The 27022-nt window shown below is 26.6% G+C and overlaps 1 protein-coding gene across 1 annotated transcript; it reads right to left on the bottom strand.

Annotated features, from left to right (window-relative positions):
• Positions 1 to 926: 926 nt before the first annotated feature.
• LOC119686241 lies at positions 927 to 27022 on the bottom strand. Its single transcript, XM_038100766.1, has 8 exons — positions 26591 to 27022; positions 13245 to 14123; positions 10569 to 10695; positions 6073 to 6196; positions 4814 to 4890; positions 3810 to 4191; positions 2926 to 3743; positions 927 to 2867 (listed from the first exon to the last, which is right to left on the bottom strand). The coding sequence occupies exons 2-8, from the start codon at positions 13980 to 13982 to the stop codon at positions 2011 to 2013; spliced, it is 3123 nt and encodes a 1040-aa protein (XP_037956694.1). The 5' UTR covers positions 13983 to 14123; positions 26591 to 27022; the 3' UTR covers positions 927 to 2010.

Here is a 27022-nt window from a genome sequence, read left to right as displayed (position 1 = left end):
TCAATTTATAATTGTTCAATTTCTAGATTATAATTATAATTTTATGTAATTAAAACTAACATTTTTAATTTGTTCTAACATCAATCAATTATTTGCTTCTTAGTCTCAAAAGTAAAAGGTACAATTGCTTTTGAATATTGGAATTATTTTAAATAATTATTTTTTGTTTTTGTTTTTCTTTAAAATTTACAAAAAACTAAATAAGGAAACAGTTTTACATTTTTAATTAATAATTTTTTATTTTTATTATTAATAATATTATTAATAGTATTAACATACATATTAAACTAAAAATTAGCCAAAAATACTGTCGTTTACGCAATGAAAAAGCGTTATCAATCTCTTTGACTATAAATACATTATAATATAGTTTTGTGTTGTATAAATTTTACATATATTAATTTTTGTTGTTTTCATTTTTAATCAATAAATTGTTAAAGGAGAAATCAATTACCGATATGCACAGCCTTTGTTGTTATAACTTTCCTGCCACGATTTTACAGCCAGCCAGCATGAATTTCTTTTAATAATAAAAATGTGCTGGTTAGGAATAGCAGTTATAACAAAGAATCCGGTTGTGCTTATACAGCTTTATTAATTATTTTAATTTTGTACATATTTTATTTTTGTAATTATAAATTTTTTAAATAATAATTTTTTGTTTTTTCATTTGTTAAATTTAAAATTATATATCACGATCATTGAAATTTAAAATCAAAAACTATATAAAAATGCTTATGTTATTTGCAAATCTGTTGATAAATTATAATAAATTTATTGTTTATGATTTATACATTTTGGAAGAAATGTTCACAATTACAATTATTTCCTTACATAAAGTTTCTCTTTTTTATATTCATAATTTGTATATTAAAAGGTACATTTATGTTTACAAATATTTAATTATAATTTATTTTAGCATTTGCTGTTTGCTGTTTGCTAACGAAATTTCTAATTTTTGTTTTAAATTCTGTAAAACAATTATGAATCACCTGTAATGCATTTGTTGATTAAAAATTGTAGTCCCTATACGTTTTTACGTTTTTATACGTTTTATGAAAACATCTTTCATCCGTTAAAATTATTTTCATCATTATCAAATTTAGAACCTCCTTAGAAGCATCTTGTTTTACCTATATTTGTATCAAAGCAACACACTTAGCTCACTTCTCAAACTTCACCTGTATAGCGTGAATACCGAATAATCGAATTCCTCGACAATTAAATACTTCTCTGCTTAGTTTAGTATCTGTTAATAACAGAAAGTGAACTCGGAAACAATCACGTAGGAAAATAGAACGGAAGGCCCGCCATACAACAACTTTATTTCTTTTCGGTTAGCATACTTTATTCTATACTTTCACACAATTATCGGTTCTATTATCCTTTATGTTGCTTCAATTTGTTTAAATATTTTATCTTGTCCGTCCATATATTTTTCAAAATATTTCAGTAAAATAACAATTTTATAAGTCACTGAGAATATTAATTATATAGCTATTTCACATGACAAAGTTTTATTTAAGGACGTATACATGATTTCGCAAGTATTCAAAGTACATAGCATAGAATTTCAAAAGACGAACTTATTCCATTGAAGTTCGAATTTCTATATACATAGATCATCAGCATGTATTTCGTACATATTCTTAATGTTAAATTAATTTTAATATTTTAATTACTATAAGCTTTATGTTATTTTGTACTTTCTGAGTGGCATATACATTATTTTAAGCCTTAATTTATTGGGTTTTGCAATATTTTCATTTGGTTAGGTTTGTCAAGCCATTTTTGTATTATCACAAGTTGCCACATCCTGTAAAAAAGTAAATTCGCTTTTACATCATTTCATGTAACGCAGTAAAGCAATAATGCAGTAATGCAGAATGAACCTTAGTTCGATTCAATAACTATTGCTTATTTACTTTAGACACAAGTAATTTTATTTACTTCAAATTTATATAGCCCTAACTTCTATTAATATTCGTTTTTTATGCTTTTTTCAAATATTTATGGCAGCTCTTCTTGTAAAATTTCATTTAATAAACGATTTAGGCTATCTAGGCCTGTCAAAAAACCACCATCTGGCCCATGGTGTACCGGAGCAGTTGCAGTTGCTGGCAGCAAACCGTTACCATTACGCGGTACGAAAGCAGTATGGGCAAAATCTATTAAGCGTACATCTACAGGACAACGGGCATCGTCACTAACGGTATTGTAGCTGGCAGTGCAGGTTGAGATATCAAATGATTTTGATGATACTTGCAGTAACATACGTTGTGTTGAAGGGTTATTGCTTGTTTGATTGCTTACATGGCTGGTAATTTTATTTGTGATATTATTCTGATTGGCTTTTTCTTCCTGCTTGGTGCGTTCTAATGATTCTCTCAATAAGCCAGCCAATATTGAATTTTTAATTTTTTCTTCCTCTGCTAAAGTTGGTGTGGAACTTTTAGTTGGCGATGTTACTACAGAAACAGGTGTGGATGCTCTTGTAACGGCGCTACCACAAGCAGTTGCAGTTGTTGTTGATTTTTTTGCTAAAGATGAAGTATCTTTGTGAGCCATTGCACCACTTTCATCATATTCATCACCATCTTTACATCGCAATCGCTTAACAGCTGCTTTTACAGATTTCAATGAAGAAGTAGTGGACGAAGCAGGAGAGATTGTCGTAGGTACTGTATTCAGTTTTACATTGTGTGGTAATGGCGATGTCACACTTGCTGGCGTTTCTGGCGTTGGCGCAGTTGTATCGAATGAATCCTGTTGAGATTGTTGAGATTTGTAGCGTTTAAACATGGCTTCAGTTTGTCCTATAATGCTGCTCTCATAATCGGAACTGGCTTCATCAGAGCTGTTATTACCTTTAAGTTTTAAATAATTGATTATCAGCATTCAAAATTTATACTCTGTATTACTTACCGGTTTGTCGTCCACTCGTCACCGCTTTGATTTGTTCTGATAAACCAGAAAAATCATCGCTGCTGTTACTGCTGTAATTCATCCATGAATCTCCTGAATGCGGTGATGACGTCGAAATGCTTGGCATCGGTGGTTCAGGATCGAGAAATACTGTTTCTTCAGATATTGGAATGAATGCAGGAGTGGTATTTGTATTTGTATTTGTATTTGTATTTGTATTTGTATTTGTATTATTAAATGTGTTAGACAGAGCTGTATTTGGTGGTGGCATTGCTAAGCAATCGATTTCTGTCATTACATTGGACTCATCTTCAGCATCGGATATTGATGTGCTTGGTGTTATCGCATTTTTAACACCTCTTTCTGTTGCTTCCGCAAAGCCGGGATGATATTTATTATCAATATTTTGCAGATTTGTAGTATTCCGTTGGTGAGTGCGGCGTGTGAGATTCAATTCTGTAGTTGAGTCATTTGAAGCATCTGCATCGTAGCAGCAATGATCACCACCAGTACTGCTATTAGTAGCTGAAGCATTACCGCTATCAGCTGCAACTAAATGTAAATCTTCATCAGCGGTATGGTCATGAGTATCAACACTATCAGTGCATTGATTTGCTGTATTCTGACAATACTCATCTTCCAATACCGCCTCGTCATCTTCTATATCATCATCTTCATCCATACTGTTATCGGGATGGTAGTCAAAAGTGGCAGATTTTGTAGACATAGCTGGTGCAGTTGGTATAAGCCAATCTTCAATATCCATTGGATGTTCCATGGGATTCTCTTCAAATCCTTCATATACTAATAATAGGGAGCTGTAGAAGAAATTATTAAATAAGTCTATTGAAGTTAACGTTTTAATTTTAAAAACTGTTATTTACCAAGAGTAAAATCTGAAACTAGATTGCTTCTCTATAACGTGTCTCAATTGCAGTAAACGTTGTACAATTTTCTTAACGACACGAATACGCAAACGATAACCATTATAGAAGAAGTCATGTAGTGCCTGTTTGAAGCCACTTTCATTGAGCTCACGACCCCAATATTTATCACGTTTTGCAAATTGGTCTAGATGTGCTTGATAGGTCTGCATACCGCACAATCTCACACCTAGCGAAGCTGATGTACTAGCCGCACATTTCGCCATTTGCTTTGAACGTTTTTCCGCTGAAGCATCATCTCCATGTTGGCGTGTACCCATTTTTAAATCCAGTATACAGGGATTCCGAAACTGCGATGTTATATTTTCGAGCATCAAAAAATCTGTAAATATAATGAAATAAGAATTTTATATTATTATTTATGTAATAATTATTTTGCTGTAAGAGTAGGTCTCTATAATTACTTTTTGCAAGTTATATGAAATGTTAAGTTACCTTAATTCCTTAAGAAAATTTTATATATAATCATAAATATTTTTATAAACAGGGATCTAGAACTTTAAGATTGAAGTATGCTTTTGATCCTATTGATATTAAGTTTATAACTGTAATTTTTTTTCCAAGTGAATATAAGCATTTTTTAAAATCTTATAAAATTTATTACTAAACTCTTATCTTTGACATTGATCACGGAACCAACATATTATTAATTAAAATGATTAATATATTAAATTTTCTATTGTGGTAGTGATCGTTTCTCTATCAATTCAGATTTATATAAAATAAACGTACAAATTACTTTCAAGTCATATTCGTTTCTCACATCTTCTAGGAAATATACCTATACACACACACATTTCCTAAATCTCTATTTAACTCATGCATTTAAAAAAAGGATCATATGTTAAAGAATTAGATTAGATGAAAATCTGAATGTTTGCTTTAAGAAATAAGCATAAATGAGGAGATTATTTTGACTTCTGCGAGAAGTGAATGATACTAACATTGCTTATTGGAGTTATCTATTTGTGAAATACTCTTAATAACATCAGCAGCATTTCCGTTTTTATGAACTTTCATCCTGAAAAATAAAACAAAAAATAGAAGATTAATTATTTAAATTTAATTTTATTTTATTTATATATATATGTAAACAAACGCAAAAATTTTTTTGCGAAAAAATGATTTTTTGTAAGTGTGGCCTTCAGCTTATGTTAGATAAGGTTCAATAATAATCGGAGGATTGGGGGAGAGTATTTGAAATCTTGGCCTAAAAAAAATATTGCAGAGGATTATTTTTTACTTTAAATGCACTACATCCACAAAATACTTATACTTGTCGGATTCAATCACAAATCCATTATCTTTAATATAAATACATCAGCAGGTGAATTTGATTGGGAAGAATTAGAAAATTAATCCGCAATAGTTATTACTTTCTTCAATTTCAATATTATTCCATGAATTATATTCGTAGTTACAGGTTATGTTAAAAAACAAGAGATATTAGAAACAGAAAAAGAGATGCATTCTTAATAAAAGCTAGAATGTCCAAGTGGCTTAGAAATGTATATTTCATACCCTTATAATGGCTACATTTATAAATAGAACACTTCAATACAAAGTTTTCAAATTCGTAATTAGTTTAAATATAAATCATAAATTTTTAAATAATAAAAGTGATTAACATGTTTAATAATTTAATTGAACATGTTTTAAACTCAGGGTTGCATCTGAAATTGTTTGATAATTTTTAATATTACTCTTAATGAAGTATTTCCTGTAACACATTCTATTTATAAATCAACAGATGGAAAAATTTTTGAATAAAAATTAAACTTAATATATATAGCCCTTGAAAGGCTATGATTAAATTAATAATACTTTTCGTTAACAATTCGGTTAATATAAATGATTCTATAATTTATATATTATGCCCTTAAGTATAGATGTAGTGCATTTCGACTATTAATTTTGAATAGATTTTGTTTTCTCATATAATATATTCTACAAAGTATATAAAATATTTATATAACATTTTTTCATACCCAGTTTGGTCAAATTTAGGTCTATACAATTTTTTTTTTCAATTGGCATATCTCTCCCATAAAACAATCAAAAAATCTAAAACAAAAATAAAATTCATTTCTTCTATTCTTTTATAATAAGATACGTAAGATGATATTAGGAAAAGAAGGAAACTATTTTAATAATTTTCCTAATTCAGAGGAATATTTAATATTTATCATTTTGAAATACACACCTTAAGACATCATCCCTTTTGCGTTTGGAAGCGCTCATTTTTCTTACGGGCTGCTCTTCACGAAAACTTGGGGAATAACGTTTATCCAATTTTGCGCCACCCATACTTGTAGCTTGCATAACGCCTGGAATTAGAATATCAGAGAGTTGCATTAAAACGAACTAAGTTAAAAGATATTTTTATTTTAAAGTTTGATTGAGATTGAATGTCAATTGATTTATAATATGACGTCTGGACAAACAAGAGGCACTTATTTAATATACAATATGTATGTGAAGACTTAAACTTAATGTTAATATATATGGCATATATGCAATTATTTGGATGATTGTTCAAAAATTTAATATAAAGATTGGTATGCGATTGATTAAGTAATTTGTACGGAATGTTGGTATATGTAAAAATTTGATGGTTGTAGACTTTAAAATGAAGTGGAAAAATATTAATTTTTTGGAATTTTAACAGTCCACAGATGAGTACATGAAATTTTATACATAATTATGTATTCATAAAAGCGGAATTTATATTCTTACTATAAATCATTTAGTCTAAATTTGATTTAATTTTATAGTAAATTCCTCTGTATATTAGAATAAGTTAAAAAACAAAAAAAAAATAAAAATATAGTTCAGTTGATAAATTAAAAATGTCTGCTTAATTTTTAAAAAAATTGTAGTAAAATAGAAGTAAATAATTAACACTACAATTTTAGTATAGACCTATTTAGTTGTTTAATTCAAATTATTTTTCAAACTTATAAAAAAATATTCTTCAACTCATTATAACATAGTTATTATAATATATATAATATATAATATATTTATATATATATATATAAGTGTATATAAATTTTTATACAAACCCATTTTGCATGCATATGATTTGCTATTGAGTTTCATCTATGAGCGCGTCTGAGAATGATACTGGGGTCTGAGTCATACACAGATTCAGACTAATTTTATTGTATGGAACTGAAGTAGTAAAGTGCGTCCTCGATGTACGACGATAAACGACGTGGGCGCATTCTGAATTATAATATATATATATAAAATATAAACTAATATTTGTGCTATATTTTGTAGGTTTTTAAAATACGTACATACATAATTTATATATAAATTATTAAAATGTACAAATCAAATTTACTATTTTACTTTTTGACATATGTATGGTATTGACCTTGAGTTCCAGTACTAACCATTGGTTTAGATTCGTTTAAATGTTTCGGTTTGTGTGTGTACTAGCAAGCAATCCCAAAGGCACGAGCAGACAAATCAGCTATAGGCTAAGTTCGAACCTTTAGGCAAACATGCACCTAAAAAGAAGCTAAACTTCTTATTCAGTACCTGACAAATATTATTCGTAGGTATGAAACAAAATTTTTACTACCTTTTTAGTATAATATTAATAAATTGATTTTATTCACTATTAATGTTTTAATTTATATTGCAAATAAAATCTATTTGACACAAGTTCCATTTTGTATTACATGGAAGCAAAGTGTAGTTTCTTAGCATTTTTTTTCAGTATAATTACACTTACCGTTTAAGTACAAAGTCAACTTAATTCAGCACTTTTCACATACACAATAAAAAATTTTTAATAATATCACTTTTTTACTTTCAGTGCAAAATACTTGACTTGTATATTAAAATTACAAATCATTAACAATCTAATCCATGTCTCCAATACAGCAACAAAAAGTTTTTCTTTTTTTTTGATTATTTGGCGATATATACTCGTATATACCTATATATACTCGTATGAACTCATATATACTCGTATATACTCATATATACTCATGTATACTCGTATGTACTCATATATACTCGTATTTTGTTTAGTTTGTTAGTAAATGTTGCTTTGTAGCAGTGACTTTATAGTGGTTTCGTAAAGACATTTAAGATTTGTTTAAAGAAGACAACAGTTATTTTCTTTTACAACACCTCTCAGCACAACAGAAATCATAAACTGAAATTTGTTCTAACACTCATAAAAAACCTCACAATATGGAATTTTTACCTAGCCGTACTAATAAACTCAATCGCTTAAAGCAACAGTCTAAAGTCTAAGGAAGTGGCATAATGAAAAGTTCGTATTATCGAAATTCTCATATATAGGTATATTACAAATACAATGTATTCACAAAATTAATTGAACTGTTTAAGCATCTATCTACTAGACTATATGGACTATTATACACAAAAACTTGGTCAATTAGATTTCTGAAATTCTATAATTTTAATAATTGGGTCTACCAATTCAAAGGTTTCTGCAACTCTAGTTACTAAAAAAAGTCATGAATTTTAGTAGCTTGATTAGCTAACGTTCAAAGATATTTTTATTATGATTTTATTGTCGAAATTGGTTTGTATAACGTCTCTAGAATGATAACACTGCATTCATTTATTATTCAAGGAAATCCAAAATTAAATGAACTCGATACACATGCTATACTAATGTCCACTATGAATGTAATATCAGTTCAAGGGATTTGGCTATTCACAACATTTGAAATACATATAATAAAGTTATATACCATTTTAGCTAGTATACAATATCCTACTTATAGAAAGTCTAAAGTTATTATTTACTCATTTTAAAACAGAAGGGGCTGAGTCTCCAAAGGAAGCGATATTCATTTTAAAAATGGTGCGCTCAATAGGAGAAGAGTGTAATTGTATTATTCCTCTTAATTTTATTCCATTAAATAAAATTGGTCTTACAGAAGCTATTCAATTTTCTGGATTATCTTATATATTTAATGTAAAATAGATATATTATTTGTAATAAAATCAGTATTATAATTTGATTGTTTTAATCACAACTTATTAAAATAAATGACCCTTACTACAATAAATGACACTTATTACAATAAATGACACTTATTACAATAAATGGCACTTATTACAATAAATGGCGCTTATTACAATAAATGGCACTTATTACAACAAATATCACCATGAAAAAAGTTAACGAACTTTAATTGAAAGTGATGAAGAGTGGACATCAGATCAAGAAATAGAGATGGCTAGAAACTCTTTCCTCAAATGCAAAAGAGTGGTATGCAGTAGCAATATCAACATCCGCTACGTTAAATGTTAAATGCTACGTCTGGTTCATTCTACTCTATGGCTTGTAATCTTGGACTTTAAAAATTCTAACAATGAACAAAATCGAAGCGTTTGAAATGTGGTGCTATAGACGTATTCTGAAGATTCCTTGGACGGACAAAGTTTCGAATGAAGAAGTCCTAACAAGATAAGATAGAAAAGATAGAGAACTCCTAAAAACTATCAAAAGTATTTTTGTCATATCATCCGAGGTCCAAAATATGAATTGCTGCAACTGATTGTGGAAGGCAGAATCGAAGGCAAACGCAATGTCTTGGCTGAGAAACATCTAACACTGGACTGGGTTAAGAATGGAGACTTGGTGCATATGGCTAGAGACAGATAGAACTTTAAAAACATTATTTCTAACATATTGTATTTATATGATTGTGTAACATTCAATTTTAGACTAAACAATTAAAGAAGAAAGAAGAAGATGGACATAGTTCACCTCATAATTATTTGATGGAGGTAACATTAACATAATCATGTTATATATAATAATGTAATTTATATATAACACAGCTGAGCAGAATAGGTTATTGAGTATAGTTTCTTAAAATGTGTAAATGTATTCAACATTTATTATTTTAAAAAAATTCAATATATTTCAGTTTTATTATAAGAAAACTACTATCAAATTCAACTAAGTGCGCAGACATTTGAGTTCAGCTCATTTTTTATACATTTTTTTTTTATTTTTACATTAGTTAATATAACTTAGAATATATAATTTACATGTGAAAAAATATAATTAATTAAAATTATTACTTTTCTTTCGTTTTTTATTTTTCTTTTTTAATTTTATTTTAAAATGTATATCACAGAACTTAAAAACTAAAACTAACTACTTACAAATAAATTAATAAATATCACATTTCATATATCACTATATATATATATAATTATTATTATTATTTTTTTTTTTGTTACAACTAATTATATTAGAAAAAACATAGCTAAAATGAAACAAAAGATAGGAACAAAACACAAAAATAAGGACTTGCATGAAAAAATTGTGAGGCATAGATTTTAGCATACAAAACATTTTTTAAATGTGTTGTGGATAAATATTTTTTAATTTTTAAGTATTTTTTCTTCAATTAAGCATTATTTTTATTTTAATTTTATTTTTTAATTGTACATTTACTTTTAGTATCGGTAAAGCAATGACATTTTTGAAACATTTAAAATAAATATGCATGATTTTTGAAAATAATGATGCTTCGACGGGATATCTCACTTTTTTGATCTTCTTCTCATCTTTTTTTTTTTTGAATTTATTTAAATTGATCTTCTCGCTAGGCATCAACATTTCAAATGATTTTAAGTATAAATAATGCAAAAAATGCTAAGATAGTGGGAAAAAGGTCGGTATCTTACCTTTGTATTTAGGAACAAACTTCTGTATATCTTGCGGAATGTTTTGATAGAAGTCCAATTCACGCAAATTCAATGGTTTTATCACTGTAGACTGATTGAGCAGGAGTAAACGGGTGTGTCCTCCCACCTGTAATTCAAAACAAAAAAAGTTTTTAATTTTTAAAATATTTATAAGTTGTTGTGATTTACTAGAGGATGATTACCCTAATTTCAATGAATTCTCTTAATGTTCTAATTTTCTCGCTGACTATGTAGCACAATGTTGATTGGGAAAACCTTCAAAACATAAGTAAAAGTATAAAAGAGGAAAAGAAGGATGTTTGAGGAACACCCTTAAAAGTTACCAGGAGTTTCAAACCCATTTGGTATAGCGCAGTTACTTTCCATGCGAAAGTAAATCATGTAAGTGTAGCATTGGGAACACAGGTCTTTATCATTAAGATAATAATGGATCACATACCCACTACAAGCATGACTGAAGAAATTTTTTAAAAAAAAAGAGGTCCTATATGAGAATACCATTTATATGGTGATAAAGTAAAGAGTACCGTGCATTTAATTTAAAACCTACGTATTTTCCATATTAATTGAGATAGAAAAGCAAGTTATATAGTCTTAGATATAGTGAGAAATTTATTGATTAAAAAGTTATAGAGGGTAATTTATTTCCACATTGGTTAATACTGAGAATTGTATCACTATCTTCTAAGATTTTTTACGTTTTGGGCATTAAGTAATCACTACCGAGATTTATTTCATTTCATGCTATATGTAGTTCTGAGATGTCGAAACTATGTAGATAATAAAAATATATTAACACATTATACTTTAGTTTTATTATCTAGTTACTAGGCAGTTTACTGATTATATTATATATAAAACGAAAGTTTTTTCTTAAGTCTAAGGGAAATATCAAAATTCATATTGATATTATATTATTTGCTTCTTCTAGAATATAGTGGCAAAATTTTACTGATTAAATTCAGTAAAAAAAAAATTAAAAACTACTATAATTGGCTGATTAATATGAATTTTGTAATATATAGTTCATTCAACGGAATACAGCAAAAAAACTGCTGATTATATTAGTTCTCAAATAAACAATAATATTTTTCAAAAAAACATTGTTTTTTTTAAATTTTTTCTCAAATTCATTTTAAATTAATAATAATATTTGTAATTCCAATTAGTTCATTAGCGAAGTATATTGAACTTAATACTTAACGAATGACACCTTTCCAATAAATAATAATGTATGAATATTAACATATGATTTAAGTACAAAGTTCGGTTCACGGAAAATTTTGATTAATGTGTAAATTGTATAAAAAATATAAGTAAATTGTAAATTAGAATCAGAAAATAGTAATTCATTTGATTGATTAGAAATATACTACACATATATAGAATATACTTATATATACCATATGCCGATCACAGACCAAGGCGTAAATTGTTGTCACTATTCAATTGATGTATTATTTATTATAATCTACAATAGTTTACTGGGTAGGTATTTTTTAAAAGGAGAATATATATTTACTAAAACGAAATAAATAAGAGAATAAAGATATAAGGCATAAAAGAATTAAATAAAAATCGAGGAATATTTGTGATTGTTTGGAAAATACATCAAATAAATTTGATTAAAAGACAATATTGAGAAACTGATTTTTGATTAGTTTCGACTTATCGGAGTTCTTTCTTCAAAAATAGAACAGATGTAAAGAAGATGGGCACTAAAAACTGAAGAGTCTCTATGAATGAAAAATCTATACGGAAGTAGGTAACTTATTATGTAGGCCAAAGCTAACTTTTACGTATCATGCCAAATTATGAAGATAATTATGACGGTATTGCGGAATCTATTTAAAGTCTTCTAAAAAAATAACACAAAATTTAAAAAAAACAAACATATTGCAAAACAAATATATATATTATTCTTTATATATATATGTACGTATTAAATATTATTATTATTCTGTATTTATTTACTTTAAATATGAATCAGCAAATTTGTTTTTGTTATTTGCAAATTTTAAAATAATTTAAAATTATGTTTTTAACTATTTCGAAATTATTTTCAAAAAAAAAATGCTTTTTAAATTTTAAATAAAAATAATTTATATATATATATGTATATTATAATTATTTTAGTACATCTCAAGTTCAAGTATATTGTTGAATAGAGTAATTTTGGCTACAGAAAAAAAAAATATATATATAATGGAAGATTTTACGCAGTACAATAAGTACACAGGAAATCAAGTGAATAATGATATCAGAAAACCATTGACCTTATTTCGAGGAAGAATTATAAGTTAGGGGCACCCGTATAAATTTAAGCTTTTTGAATAGTCATTTATTTGTTATAAAAATAAATTATATATATTAATAAGAAATTGCGGAAAAACTAAAATTAATGAGTATATAATATAAGTAGGCAAACCTATAAGTATTGTAAAATAAGTACATAAAAAAATTGTTTTAGTATACACATATATATAACATATATATAAATATGGTATATATATAAATATATCAAAAACCATAACCTATTAAAATCTCAGAACGGTTATTTTAGTATAGAAATTTATCGCGATACACTTTTTTACAATAATGAGTCCGAACTACAACTATTAATTCTTAAATAAAAATATTAAATCCTTCAATTACCTGATTAGACAATGGTTGCAATGCGACTTCATCTTCATTATCCAAAAGATCTCTGCTTAATTGTGTTTGAGGTGTAGCTGCTGCAGCGGCACCCAATAATGGAGTAATGGTCTTATGAAAGGACTCAGATGCACTAGCATTACCAGCTAATGATACTGAACGTTGTCTACCCAAATACTGTAATAATTCAGCAGCGGCAGTTGCTAATTGTTGTTGCTGCTGCTGCTGTTGTTGATGTTGTTGTTGTTGTTGTTGTTGTTGCTGTGTTATTAGTGATTTATCACCAGTAACTTGTAATGTTGTTGCAGTTTTGATTGGCGTAGCACAGTTACTGTTATTATTGCTGCTTACTGATAATTGTTGTAAATTGGCTGTTACTAATGAGCTGCTGGCAACATGTTGTGGCGATGTGTATTGCTGTTGATGTGAAAATGTTGTTGAAGTTAAATTTATATTACCAACATTACCAGTTAGAAATGTTGTTGTGTTAAGATTATTGCTATTTGCAAATTGGATAGATGATGATAATTGTTCTAAAGTTGGTGCGATTTGTCCAACATGTTGTTGATGTTGTTGCAGCAATTGTTGGTCTCGCTGTTGCTGTTGTTGTTGCTGTAATTGTTGAGGTTCATGTTGCACATGATGACGATGTATACTTTGTTGTATATTTGGAACATGTTGATGGTATGACGCACAGTCAGAATCTCCCATGCCCCAGTCCCCCAAGAAATATACCATTCCCTTCCGCGTAAAACAGTTTAAATATTTTCTTCTTCACTTCCGTATCAAAGACCGGAAATTATTTAATAGTCTTTAGTGTTGTATTTTGTGGTTATAGACCACCAATAGACAATTTCATTAAAATTATTGGTTTAAAATCTGTAACGAGAAAAGAAAATGCGAGCTGATAAATGAATTTTAGGTTCAAAAATATATTTTTATAAATTTTTATAATTTAATATATCTTTCATTTGATTAAATTTCATGTTTACTTAAATTATAATAAAAGTAATGAAAGAGTTATTCTTTTAATAGTATTAAACAAATGAAATTTTGCTATATAACAATATATAGTCAAGTGTGTGCGATAAGTTTGGCATCCAAAAAATATTTTATGGGCTTAGTCGACTAATTTTTAATTTGGAATCCCATTTTTTGCTGCTGTAAGAAAAAACCGATTAAGCATTTGATACTAAAATTAAGCTTTTTTTAAATGAGTTTTAGATAAGGTATATTTTAATATTTTAAATAAATATACCTGTTTGTTAATAACATGTTCCAAGCAGTCATTAGAAACAAATTACTAACTAATCAATTAATAAATTTATAACTGAAAAAATAACAGTCTTTAATTATATGAAAATGAAATTATTAACTATCAATATAATAAAAATCTAGTAACTTTTATAAAATATTTTAACAATACTATATAGTATTACAAAATATATAATATATGTAGATGCATTATCAAGAAAAAACTTATTATTAAATACATTTCAGTAATAAATATTTTAATTTATTTAATTACCATCTAGTGAGATCCTAACTTTTTTTACGATAATTTGAATGGAAAAACAATTATTAATAGCAAATAGAATAAATTGATAAAAAGATATTAGTAATTTTAATTTATTTGCCACGTGCGAAAATTATTTAATTTCATTCTCGGAAATTTTCCATTATGTTTTCAGTACCTGGTTGTGAACTTAGAATAATAAATATATACACTATTAATCAAATAAAATAAATTTTTTATCGTTTAATATAAAAAAATAATTCAATTGGTATTTTTTAGTTATAATAAATTGTTGGAAAAATATTTCAACAAACAACTGTTGACATTAAACTTTAATGAGTCATAAACATGAACTATTTTTTATATTAAGATAATTAAAAAATGACTAAAAAACTTTTCTGATATCAATCGTTAAATATTATATAGAAAGTTGAAGTACACAAACATGCCTATCAGCTATCCAGAATATTGATTATTTCAATACTATTAACTACAATTGCAAGTAATTATTAATATTAAGTTAATTCTAAAGCGGCTAACTCAGCCTTACAACCCACACTGAAATATATCTTTTTTTTAAGAAAAACAACATAAGCCAGTTAACCCAGGAATGGGTAATTCATCAGAGTAACATACGAATAACTTCAGTATTATATAGATGTGATCGTTATCAGCGTTTAAAGTACAATAACTTATTGCCAACAAATATGGAATAATTTCCGGATGGTAATTGATATTTAACTCTTTGATTCATAGTTAACCACAATGGCCCTTTTTTTTAAATTTTTATTTAATTTTAATTTATATAATAATATGTATTTATGAAGATTTTGAATAAGAAAACATTCTCTAATGCTTCAGGAAATGTTCATACAAAGAAAGCAATAGCATGATTATTATTACGATCCTACTTAGGCCAGGGTCCCGTTGTGATACTATAAAAACATTTCACTAATGCTCTTAACTATCTAGTTCCGATGATAAACATTGTAAGTTTTATTTAGTCGATCGAAATTCGCCAGCTTTACTAATTTCTCAAATTATAATTCTCCTAAGGAGTTAACTCTTTATCTGTGAAGAACTAAATCATGACTCAATTAATATTTTCTTCATGCTCTTATCTGTACAGCATCCACACAAGCATATCAAACATATCTAACAAACAATGATTTGTAATAACTAACGTAGGCAGAGTGATATTAATCCTTAGTCATAGAGTCTAGTATGTTTATTTATCAAAATTATTTAAAGTAGATAGTAGTATATTGAAATCAGTTTTTTAGATGTGTGCAGTGTGAACTATAGATAAACTTGTGAGGAATCCAGCTTTTAGAAGTAATTAAATTATTAAGTATAAAGATTAAAGACACTTGCCAATATTTCTTACTCACCATTCAACTGGAAAGCAAACTAAGCAAACTATCCGAACTACTTAAACAACTGTTAACAATAAATTTTTGATTATTTTACATTCCAATGAAGCTTACTTAATATTCTTAATATACTATATACATATATATATGTAAGGCCTGTTTTTCATAAAATTTCAAAATTTGCACTAGAAATCACATTTAATTTTTGTTGAGTTTGTCATCGTTTTATCAACTGATTTACACGATGTACTTTTCTGTCAGTAATAAGAAGTCACTAAAATTTTTATTATCGCTTATTTCGCAGTTATTTAAATTATTATTAAAATTTAAAATGTGTTTAAAATATTATTTGCATTGTAAACAATTTGTCAACTAACTTTGCATATAGCATTGCCTACACATACAATACAATATATTGTATAAAATATTTTGTTAAATATTTGCAAAGAACATATTTGCTAATATGTGATAAGTTTGCCGCATACGCATTTAGATTTGTTTAAAACTGAATTAAAATTAAGATACTTTCATTATAATTTTATACGTTTTTGAGTAATACGTAGTGTATGGGATGAAATAGTAGAGTACTTGAAAAATTACTACGAATAAAATCAAAATTAGTTGATACACTTCGATCCGTTTAAAACAAATTACTGTTTACATTTTAATAATTAACATATACATTAAAACAAAAAGAAAAAATTTATTTCATTAGCATATATATCCAAAAAAAAAAAAATTGATCTACAAACATAGGTTAGCTAGGTTAATGTGGCGGTCTATCTATTGACCAATTCACTTAGACCCTATAGTCCATATCATCAATGATATCACATCAATGAACATAACAAATGAATTTGCTACGATTTATAAATGCTTATTATATTCAATGTTATATGTTGAAAAACTATAATATTGATGTTAGATGAGATAGATCATGTGAAAAACAATACTTGCTTTGCAAATTTTAAAATAGGGAATTTTCATTGATAGCAAGTATTGTGTGTAAAATTCGCTCACGTAATAATGAACAAGTATTGCTCATCCTTATATCGTACTCTCACACATATGTAACCATATATCATAATTTGTCACTATTACATTCCATTATACATGGTACAAAGTACACCTTCTGCTTACTGGACTCCTGAAACTGTTGGGATACATAACGAGTTAGATCATGATATCGTTGAAATAGTGAACATACTACAATAAAAAAAATCAGATAACCCAAGTTCAAGTGATTTGCGTACAAATATAAGAAGAAAAAAGACACGAGTAAACATAGTACAAATATCAGCTTACAGCACTAAAATGTTAGAATTAAACACGGAATAAAACTATGGTAAGCAAAAAGTGCTATAAACTGCACTAAAAGCAAAGAATACAAAACTAAGAAAATATTTGTGTGAGTTACTTTTGTTCAATACTTTTGATATTAACATTTTTGTAAGAAAATTCTGTATTTACATTTTCAATGTAAAAACATTACCAGAAAAAATTAGTTAAAAAACAATCGAAAAATAAAAGTACCCGTTATAAGTGTTCAATAAAAAATTTATAATATTAATGAATAGTACTTATCAACAGTAAAGGTTGATATTGGTTTTAGAAACGGTGCAGTACTGGCACTCGTTTGTAATTCGAATTTTTTGAGATGATTTCAACAATTTATGTGCTGTATATCAATATAGTTCCGTTTTTGTGATATCAGGCTTTAAAGTTGAATATGTATGAAGGGCGAAGGACGTAATGGTTCAGCGCCTTATTCTTAGTTAGCTTCAAAATTAATTTTAATTCAGAAAGAAATAAATATTTACATGAAAACCTCAATAAGTAAACGCGCCATCTGGTGCGTGGCTTAGATAATCAATGTTAAAATTTATACACTGGTTAATACTATATGACGTCCTATCATTAAACATATATTCAATGCTTTCTTTTTGAAAGAAAGTAAAAGTCACTTAGAATGCAGTACTTTTAGTCTTTAACCTTTCAGTCAATTAACCAATTAGATGGATGTTGGAATAAATATTTTTTACCCTCAATGTGGTAAATTATTAAATTGATTTAATTTAAATAAATGATCACAAATTAATGTGTAAGTTCACAATTAATATAGTTAATACTAATTGAACGTATTATTTTATAATTAATTGAATCTGAGATATTTATTCAAATAACTTTAAACTGAAATATACTCGCATGCGAAATAGTATCTCATTCCAGATTTTTATAGATTTTGTTTAATGATAGCAGTAGCGTTCTCGGAATTGAATTAAATTTCTCCGAACGAAAGTGATTATAGCAATTTTCAAGTAATTACATGTAGTTTTAATATCAAGTTACAATGAAATGAGAAAACAAAGTAGCTGAAGTGCTTGCTGTGTTAATAATTAATGTAAAAGTATCTGTTATGGTATATATATTATTTACAGATGTTCAAAGGTGACACAAGAGTAAACTTAAAAAATTTGAGAAAAAAAAATTTCGTCAAAGTAAAGTATCTGTGGGAATAATAACACCAGGTTTGGTTAATGAAAAGAGGTCAACAGATATCTACAAAATATGTGTAAACAAGTATGTGCAAATGAAAGTGGGTGTGTATGAATATGCTTAGAACCTGTAGAAAAAACGTATGAATATGCCTAACAGTTAATTAAACTCTGTGCAGATTGACAAACTTGTAGGCCTGCTCAGAGTTATAAGCCAACAAACACGTAAGAGCGGTTCCACAATTTTGCACAGTACACTTTAGAGTTTACCTGAGTTAAGTAGGTCAACAGCCTAAAAATAAAAATGAGTATATAACAAAAGTCTGCGGAGACTTCGAAAAAGTAAATATCAACTGTTTACAACCATAAAGTTTGTTTAAATTAAAACCTGATTTTTTACGTATTTTTATTTACATAACACATACACAGTAAAGTATCTAATTAGAATGCTGATGGGAGTGAAAATTAAGGATGACTTAAGAAAATTAAATAAATATTGTTGAATAAAAACTTATTCTTTAAAATTTTAACTATATGTTGAGTCTGTTGCTATAAATTTGCTGTTAGAATTTGCTAGTAGAATTTGTTATACCTATCAGTCTGTTTGAAGGAATTTAAAGGATTTATGGCAAGAAATTTATTATAATAAATCCCATTTAATATAAATTTAAGAATACATTTTATAATAAAATTAAAACTATGAATATAATAAAGTAATTAAATTCATGAAAATATATTTTTATCCACAAATGTTATATATTCTAAAAATTTTATAAACCGGTCAAATATAGAAAGTGTTAATTTTACATACTAGTTTAGTCTAATAAAAATAAAATGCTAACCAATGTTTTATTAACATTATTATTTAAAAAAAAAACATTTTTAAGCCTAATTTTATAAATAAATCTAGATATATAGTGTGCATATATTTAATTTTTAATTCAAAGATTTCTAACTAAGCAAATTATTAATTAAGAATGAGTACAATGTAACTAAGTATTTAGATTGTAACTAAGCAAAGTACATCTTTGAATCGTGTTAATAGGTCTTGATAAACAAATAAGGTCTAGCAAAATAAAATAAAACGTAGTAGTTATTTTTTATTTTTTTTTAATAAATGCTAATATTTTTTATTAACATTCAGCAATAAACACAGACAATTATCAAGAGTCAAACAGCTGATCAACACTAACCATATGTGCTATATATGAGCATTTTTTGCCGTCTGTGCACAATCAACAACTTTTGCGAGTATCTCGCCAATTGTGAGTTGCTAGCACAATACACATAACACCCAATAGATAAGTGAACTGAAATTGAGTATAAAAATTAATTTCAACATCAGCTGACGACAAAACACAAAGTGTAAATAAACAGGCAGACAGAAAAAACCAGACAGACGGGCATAGACAACAAAATAATATATTCATATTCAACGCTACATATATGTTACACAGTCTATATATGGAATATATGGTAGTCCATATATATATGTACATAGTTCATAAAAAAGTATTTATACACAATGACAATTGCAGTCATACTAGAAGCATGATCATGGCGCAAAAGATACTTTAGCACACAGCAAAACAAAAGCAAATTAAAGCAATATAGGGGATATACATATGTATCTATTAGTAGTAAGGTAGTATATACTACAGACAAGTACATATTGAATTTATATATACAATGAAATATTTTAAATATATCTGCTTTGAATAAAATTTAATAAAATGTAATAATAGATACAATTATTAAGAAGTTAAAGAAATATTTATGGCTATTTATAATAAAATATTAAAAAATAGCCTACTTGGAAATTTTCTACAATATATTATGTTTTTATATTAATAAAACATTTTAAATTAAAACGAATACTTCCCAGAACATAATAAAATATTATTTTTTGAATAAATAATATATATGCTTTATCTTTTTATAACGCTTATTTATCAATTGACACACTGAAAAAAGCAATCTCTGTACTAATATTAAAGTTAAAATAAAGAGCATCCAACAATTTTAGATATTCGTTTACATAATTGGAACTCTGTTAATAGCCTAAGTAGAGGAGCAAACTCTGCACTAATAATCAATAAAGTTCAAATGTAGAGAATCTATATTTAGTCTATACGTATAGTATAGAGTAGACTGAAATGTAGTATTAATACATCACCATAAGTAATGTCATTCATTTATTTGATATCCGATACTCATTGTAAGTAAAATTTAATCATAATATTGAATTATAGATCCACCTCACGTTACAAAGAAGTTCAGAGAAGTATTATTTTCGCGAGTACTACCTGTTTACCAGGAAATCAAAGTAAAGACCAATGCCCTTGCTGTGTTCGGGCACTGGTACAACAAGAGAAACAGTGCCTTTTTCTTCACTTGTCAATTGTGTCAATACAATTTTTACAGATAATAATTTTGATATATTCTTTTAGTGTTCAAAATTATTTTAATGTATATTATTGATACATTACTCTACTTAATATTGACTAGATCACATAAGCTTGTATCGACACAATGGTTTGTAGAAGTGGCTTCAATTTTTTCTCTCTCCAGCGGCTACTATATTAAAAAAAATATAAATTACCGATTACCAATACACCGGGAACTTTAGCTAAAGTTAAGCCTTTTTTATTAGGCTTAACCAATTTATATACTCATTAGCCAATTTATATACTTTTATTTTCCTGTGAGCAGTAATCTACGATACAAATTCTACGACTGAGACTGGCAGTCGTAGTGAAGAATCTTTGGCACGTTTTCAAAGAATAAACTTTACTTTAAAGTTTATTTAATAGTTCATATTAAAATGGTAATTAAAGTCTTGATTGCTTGTCTGAGAATCTGACAATATTCTAGTTATATATTAGAATATTGTTGGCAACAATAAAGCGTTCTGGCATGAGTAATAATAGGTTACTCTGAAATGATTGGTTGTTGATAACAAAGTATCCTTAGACACATTGAAATAACATGTCTTTAATAAGATACGTATAATTAAAACTTAAATTTGTTGTTTTAAGTGAATTTAATTTTGAAGACATTCTTTAAATCTTTCCAATTTTAATAATATTTTTTATCAACTTTAGTTGAGTAGTAAAACGAAAATGCATGTCTTCAGAAAAAATATTTTAAAAATATTTTAAAATTATTTTATGACTATTTTGTATACAAATAATAATTAGAAATTTAAATTTTGTAATAATTTTAATGATTGTGAAAAGTAATTAAAATACATGTTTATTTATTTTTGCAACAAAGTTTTACTTTTATTTTTCAAAAATATTACAAAAATATTGACGGAGATTTGCATTTACGTCAAAATATTTATTGTTTTTCACGACATTTATTATTATTATTTTCGTTTTTAATAATTTAATACACACGACTACTTGATATACTTTAAGAACTTTGTATCGAAAATTCCAAATAATCTTTATTAAGCCACTTCAGCTTAAAATTTAAAGCACTTGAAATTATTCATTGGAGAGTATATAAAATTATATTGTACATCAATATAAAAAACAAAATAAATTAAATACGCGCAGAATATGTATTTCAAAAGTACTTTTGTAAAATATTTAATTCTATTTCATATCAAACTCGAGTGCACTTGATATGGTTTAATTTTACTGAAATAATTAACTGAGTAAAAACTGCAAAACTGCTGTTAGTAAACGTCTTAAGGTATTAGTTTCTAAATAAATAACAACTATACTTGTCAGTAAATATATATATAATACAGCAAAAAAGCCCCTAACTCTTACATACGAGTATATATTGTATCTATATTGAAATAAGATATATTCTTTTCTCAGTAATCCATTAAAAAATTCACTTGAAATACTAGTAAATATGTTAACAGCACGTAGACAAGTCTTATTTATTATTTTAAGTAAAATATGCAACTGTTGTAATTACTAGTTTATTATTTAAAAAATAAAAAATATTTTTCTGTTCATTTACAAATGAAAATAAAAATTTATTAAAATGTTATAGTAGTCATGAAGTGCAAAAAGCTTTAAATGAATAAATTACCGAAGAAAATCTCATTCGTTATGAACATATATCGTGTGATAAGAGATCACCACTGTAAATGTGAAATGTCACTTAAATAATTAAATAAGAAATGTTAATTAGTAATTTAATACATAAACACTAAAATGCTTAAATCATGCAGAAATTTAATTTTATGGAAACAAAAAAGAGAAATCAAATGCTTTATAAATACCCAAACAAATACAAGGGTATAGTCAGAATAATATAATAATGGGTGATTCAACTATACAAACAGTTAACAATATTTATAATATAAATTTTAGATTTAATTTTAACTTTAATGTTTATTGTTTTACAGAAACTATTTGTAGATTCATAAGCATTCTAGAAAGTTTCTATAGAACTTTTCAAAATTTTCAAACGAAGCAAAAGTTTATGCAAAATTCAGTTGTATAAATTTATTTCAATTTAAATTATAGTTTTATTTAATCAATGCTTTTCTAGTTCCGAAGCTAAATAATAGAACTTAGAGACCGACCAAATAAAAAGTTATTAAATATAGGTTAGGTTATATCAGTGATGCTTAGTGGAAAATCACCTAGAACCTTTGGCGAAGCCTAAAATGGTATTTAGTGTCAGGCCTTGTAATTAATCAAGATCCTCAAGACAGGGGGCTTTTAAAGTGTTAAGCCGCTGCAGTGCATGAGCTAGGCAAAAATATAGTAAATGAAAATATAGGCACTCTCATCGTCTTCCCCACAGCTGCGTCAGTTTTGATCGAAAGGGAGACCTAATCTTGGTGAGGTAGCAACCTTTAATTCAAATAACATATTTTGCATATTAATATAATAACATACCTACATATTAATATTAATACAATACGCACATGTTATATAAAATATATAAAATTTATTTGACATTAAAAATTTAAAACATATATAATTATATGTAAACAAATGTATAAAATCTCAATCTGGTTGTTTTAAAATGTTATCTCTAAACATATTTCAATGACTTGGTAATTCAAATTTTTAAATAAAAAAATTTATAAAACAATTAAATCACAATTCAAAATCTGAAAAACAACTGGATCTTTCTCTTTATGCCTTAAATTACACAGACTTTTCTAGATCCGATGAGACAAATCTCAAAAGTATTTATTTCGATTTTTTATTTTTTATTTTTGTTTAATCAAAACATTATTCTTCCAAGTGATACTGAGATAGATATGTTCAACGAGTTTTAGAAAATATTTTAGTTGATTTTTTAGTTTTAAGTACGAGGAATTATCTACCGTATATCAATACTTTCGCTCTACTAAGATTGCTAGTTAACATTCAAGAGTAAATGTTAAAGATCCTAAATGCTAAAGATATCTATCATAACACCACAATCCTTTCAAATGTATAATTTAACAAATATGAACACAATAAGCATAATGTCATGAGGACTGTAGAAGGTTTTTATATAAAGAACCTTTCTAAAGATCAATCTTTTGATATACAAAAATACATCTTCCATTTAAATATGATTTTAATTATAAGACAATTAATGTCCTACGCTTAATTATTGCAATTACGAAATATGAGCAATAGTTAGTGTCCATATATAGAAGTTAAAAACTTAAGCTTCTCAGAAGTGTTGAGCAAACATTGACGTAATTAGATGCATAGAAAAAGTAGAATATAGAAAATACTTTAAAATACTTGTATACCATATGTAAGTAATATCTATTTATCACGTCATTTATGATTCACAATTGCTGTTACACATAAAACCAACCAGACAACTTTTAAACTTATTTAAATATATTGTTCATATCATTCACTTAATTAAAGATAAAAAAATATACAGCAGTTTAGACAGATGTACGTGGGCACACATTTAAAGCGTGAATTTATTTCAAGGGATTATTTTTTATATGAAAGCACTGCAGTAGTAAATGTAGTGAATGCATTGTATAAGTACTTAGAATCCACAAAATTTAGAAAATTAATTCTTTTATTAACATTTTGCTGACGAAAAATACTAAGTTACGGAATAACTAAAAATTGACAAAACTAGAACTGCACACTACGCATATATTTTCTATCCGATATCAGTTATAGGTAATAGGTAAGATTAGGTTAATATGAGTGGTTGTACGACACATAAAAAAAATCAATTGATCTTTAGCGATACCAAAATAAGTAAGATCTCTATAAAAATTTATAGTAGGATGCACTTTTTTAAGAATCTAAAGACTGGCTGAAACTGTATTTCTCAGATGACCTTCCACTTCATATATTGTGGAGCCAACAAATATTTTCAGCAATACAGGACTTAAACATAAGAGATATTTCAAAGTATATTTTATTCTTAGCTTTCTGCATTCATCACTACTAGAAATTCTGCAGTATTTACTAGAAATTCTTTTCAAGTTTTCTCAAAGATTAGAATTTGAAGAATCTACTTAAATAAAAATAATAAGAGTTAGTTTTTTATTGGATTTTATTTTATACTATACTGTATATTGTTCAATTTTAAAAGAGCATTAGATAGTAAAATCATATACATGACATATATAATATATATTTAAATATAAAAATGTTCAATATTTCAAATTTTTAACTTTAGCTTACGACGGCATTTTATTAAAATTTATTAACAGAAATTGCACTCAAAAGAATCGAGTAGTGAACTAATTAATATTATATGAAAAAAATTACTATTTACTTCATTAAGTTTTTTTGTTTTTGATAAATATACATAATAATTGTATCAATATTATTAAACGAACTGTTTAACAGATGTTGGTTTTTTTTTTGCTGTTCAATTAAAAACAAACAAATAAATATTCAATAGGAGATATATGCAAATTTTTTCAATTTTTTTAAAGTCTGCTTAAATGACTTTAAAAAGATTAAAATAAATTAAAATAACTTTTAGAATAATTTTAAAATCATTTTCAATTTCACTTCGTTTTGTTTCACTTTAGGATTTTGTTTGTAAAAAGCGCAAATAATAAAACTGGCACGCACATTTAACTGATTAGATGTATAACACAGTATCTTATAGATACAAATATGTACGTGCTAATTTAAATTCATTTTAACCTTTTTTTTTTTAAACACAACTAAAAAATTAATATGCAAAGCGTTTTTATGCTTTCTTTTTAAAAACAGAAAATGTTTTGTTGATAAAATAGTAGCCAAAAGTAAGAAATATATCAATATTTAGATACATTTATAATTTGTATATTTTAAAATCACAAAATCAAAACAGAAAAGTTCAAACTACACAAAAAAACCACAAATAATGACGTTGTTCAATACAATAAAGCAGAAGAATAGTATCTTGCAGATACATTTTGCACACATAAAATGCATACACAAAGAAGATACATTATTTTGGTTTAACGAATAACCACACAAAAAAAAAAAAAGAAAACAAATAGAAGATAAAAATATAAATATCAGACAACCACTTGAACTGATGATGCCGTCATCACTAAAAACATCAGAAACAGTTGCGCTGTTTGTTGTTTTTGTTGCTAAGTTGTTCGTAATTTCCCAACTTCGTCATATATTATGGTCTGAGCTAGAGCTCGCAAATCATTTTTATCGGCCACAGATACTTTGACTGCCAGGCGTTTTGGTTTTGTATTGAATCGTATGTTGTCAGTATTTTTGAATTTTTTTCTCTTTCAATTCATATGTTTTTTTTTGTTTTTGGTTCATTAACTACTTTGCACAGTTTTGGGTTAACAAGCTCAGCGCACTCAACAGAAAATTCGAAAGAGACGAGACCCGTAGAAATACCTGTACAACATCACTACAAATACCAAAACCAACAAAAACTCAAATGAACTCGAACTCACAAAAAAAAAAGCAAATAAGAAAAAAATTCAAGTTAAAAAAAATGTTTCAAAAAAATTACCAAAAACTTTGAACTTGTTTCTCAATATACCTTTTGCATTCACAATTTGAAATTTTTTAAGTTGAGATACGTTTGAGAAATTTCAGCATGGAATTTTTCTTCGCATAATATTTCCACTTAGATACTTTTTTTTCACAAACTCACACTTTTTATTTTTTTTGCTCTTATCACAGCACGGAAATTTGTTAATTTTCTTTTATTTTTATGATTTAATTTTATAAAATATTTTATTTTAAATAAATATAAATGTTTGTTTGGTTTTCATAAACTTTTTTGCTTTGTTTTAAAAGAACAGATACAATAATTAAATTTAATTTTTACTTCAATTGTATCTATATATATATATTATATATACATATAAATTTTCCTACATTGAAAACTTTTTTTCACACACTCGAAATATTTATTCGATCCGTCCTTTTATACTTCACGTCCAATAAACTCAAGATACGAGGCTAGACT

Source organism: Teleopsis dalmanni, chromosome 2 (assembly GCF_002237135.1).
Source record: "Teleopsis dalmanni isolate 2A chromosome 2, ASM223713v2, whole genome shotgun sequence".
NCBI classification, from domain to species: Eukaryota; Metazoa; Arthropoda; class Insecta; order Diptera; family Diopsidae; genus Teleopsis; species Teleopsis dalmanni.
The sequence above is the reverse complement of the archived record's forward strand: the minus strand, read 5'-3'. Positions and strand labels throughout refer to the sequence as shown.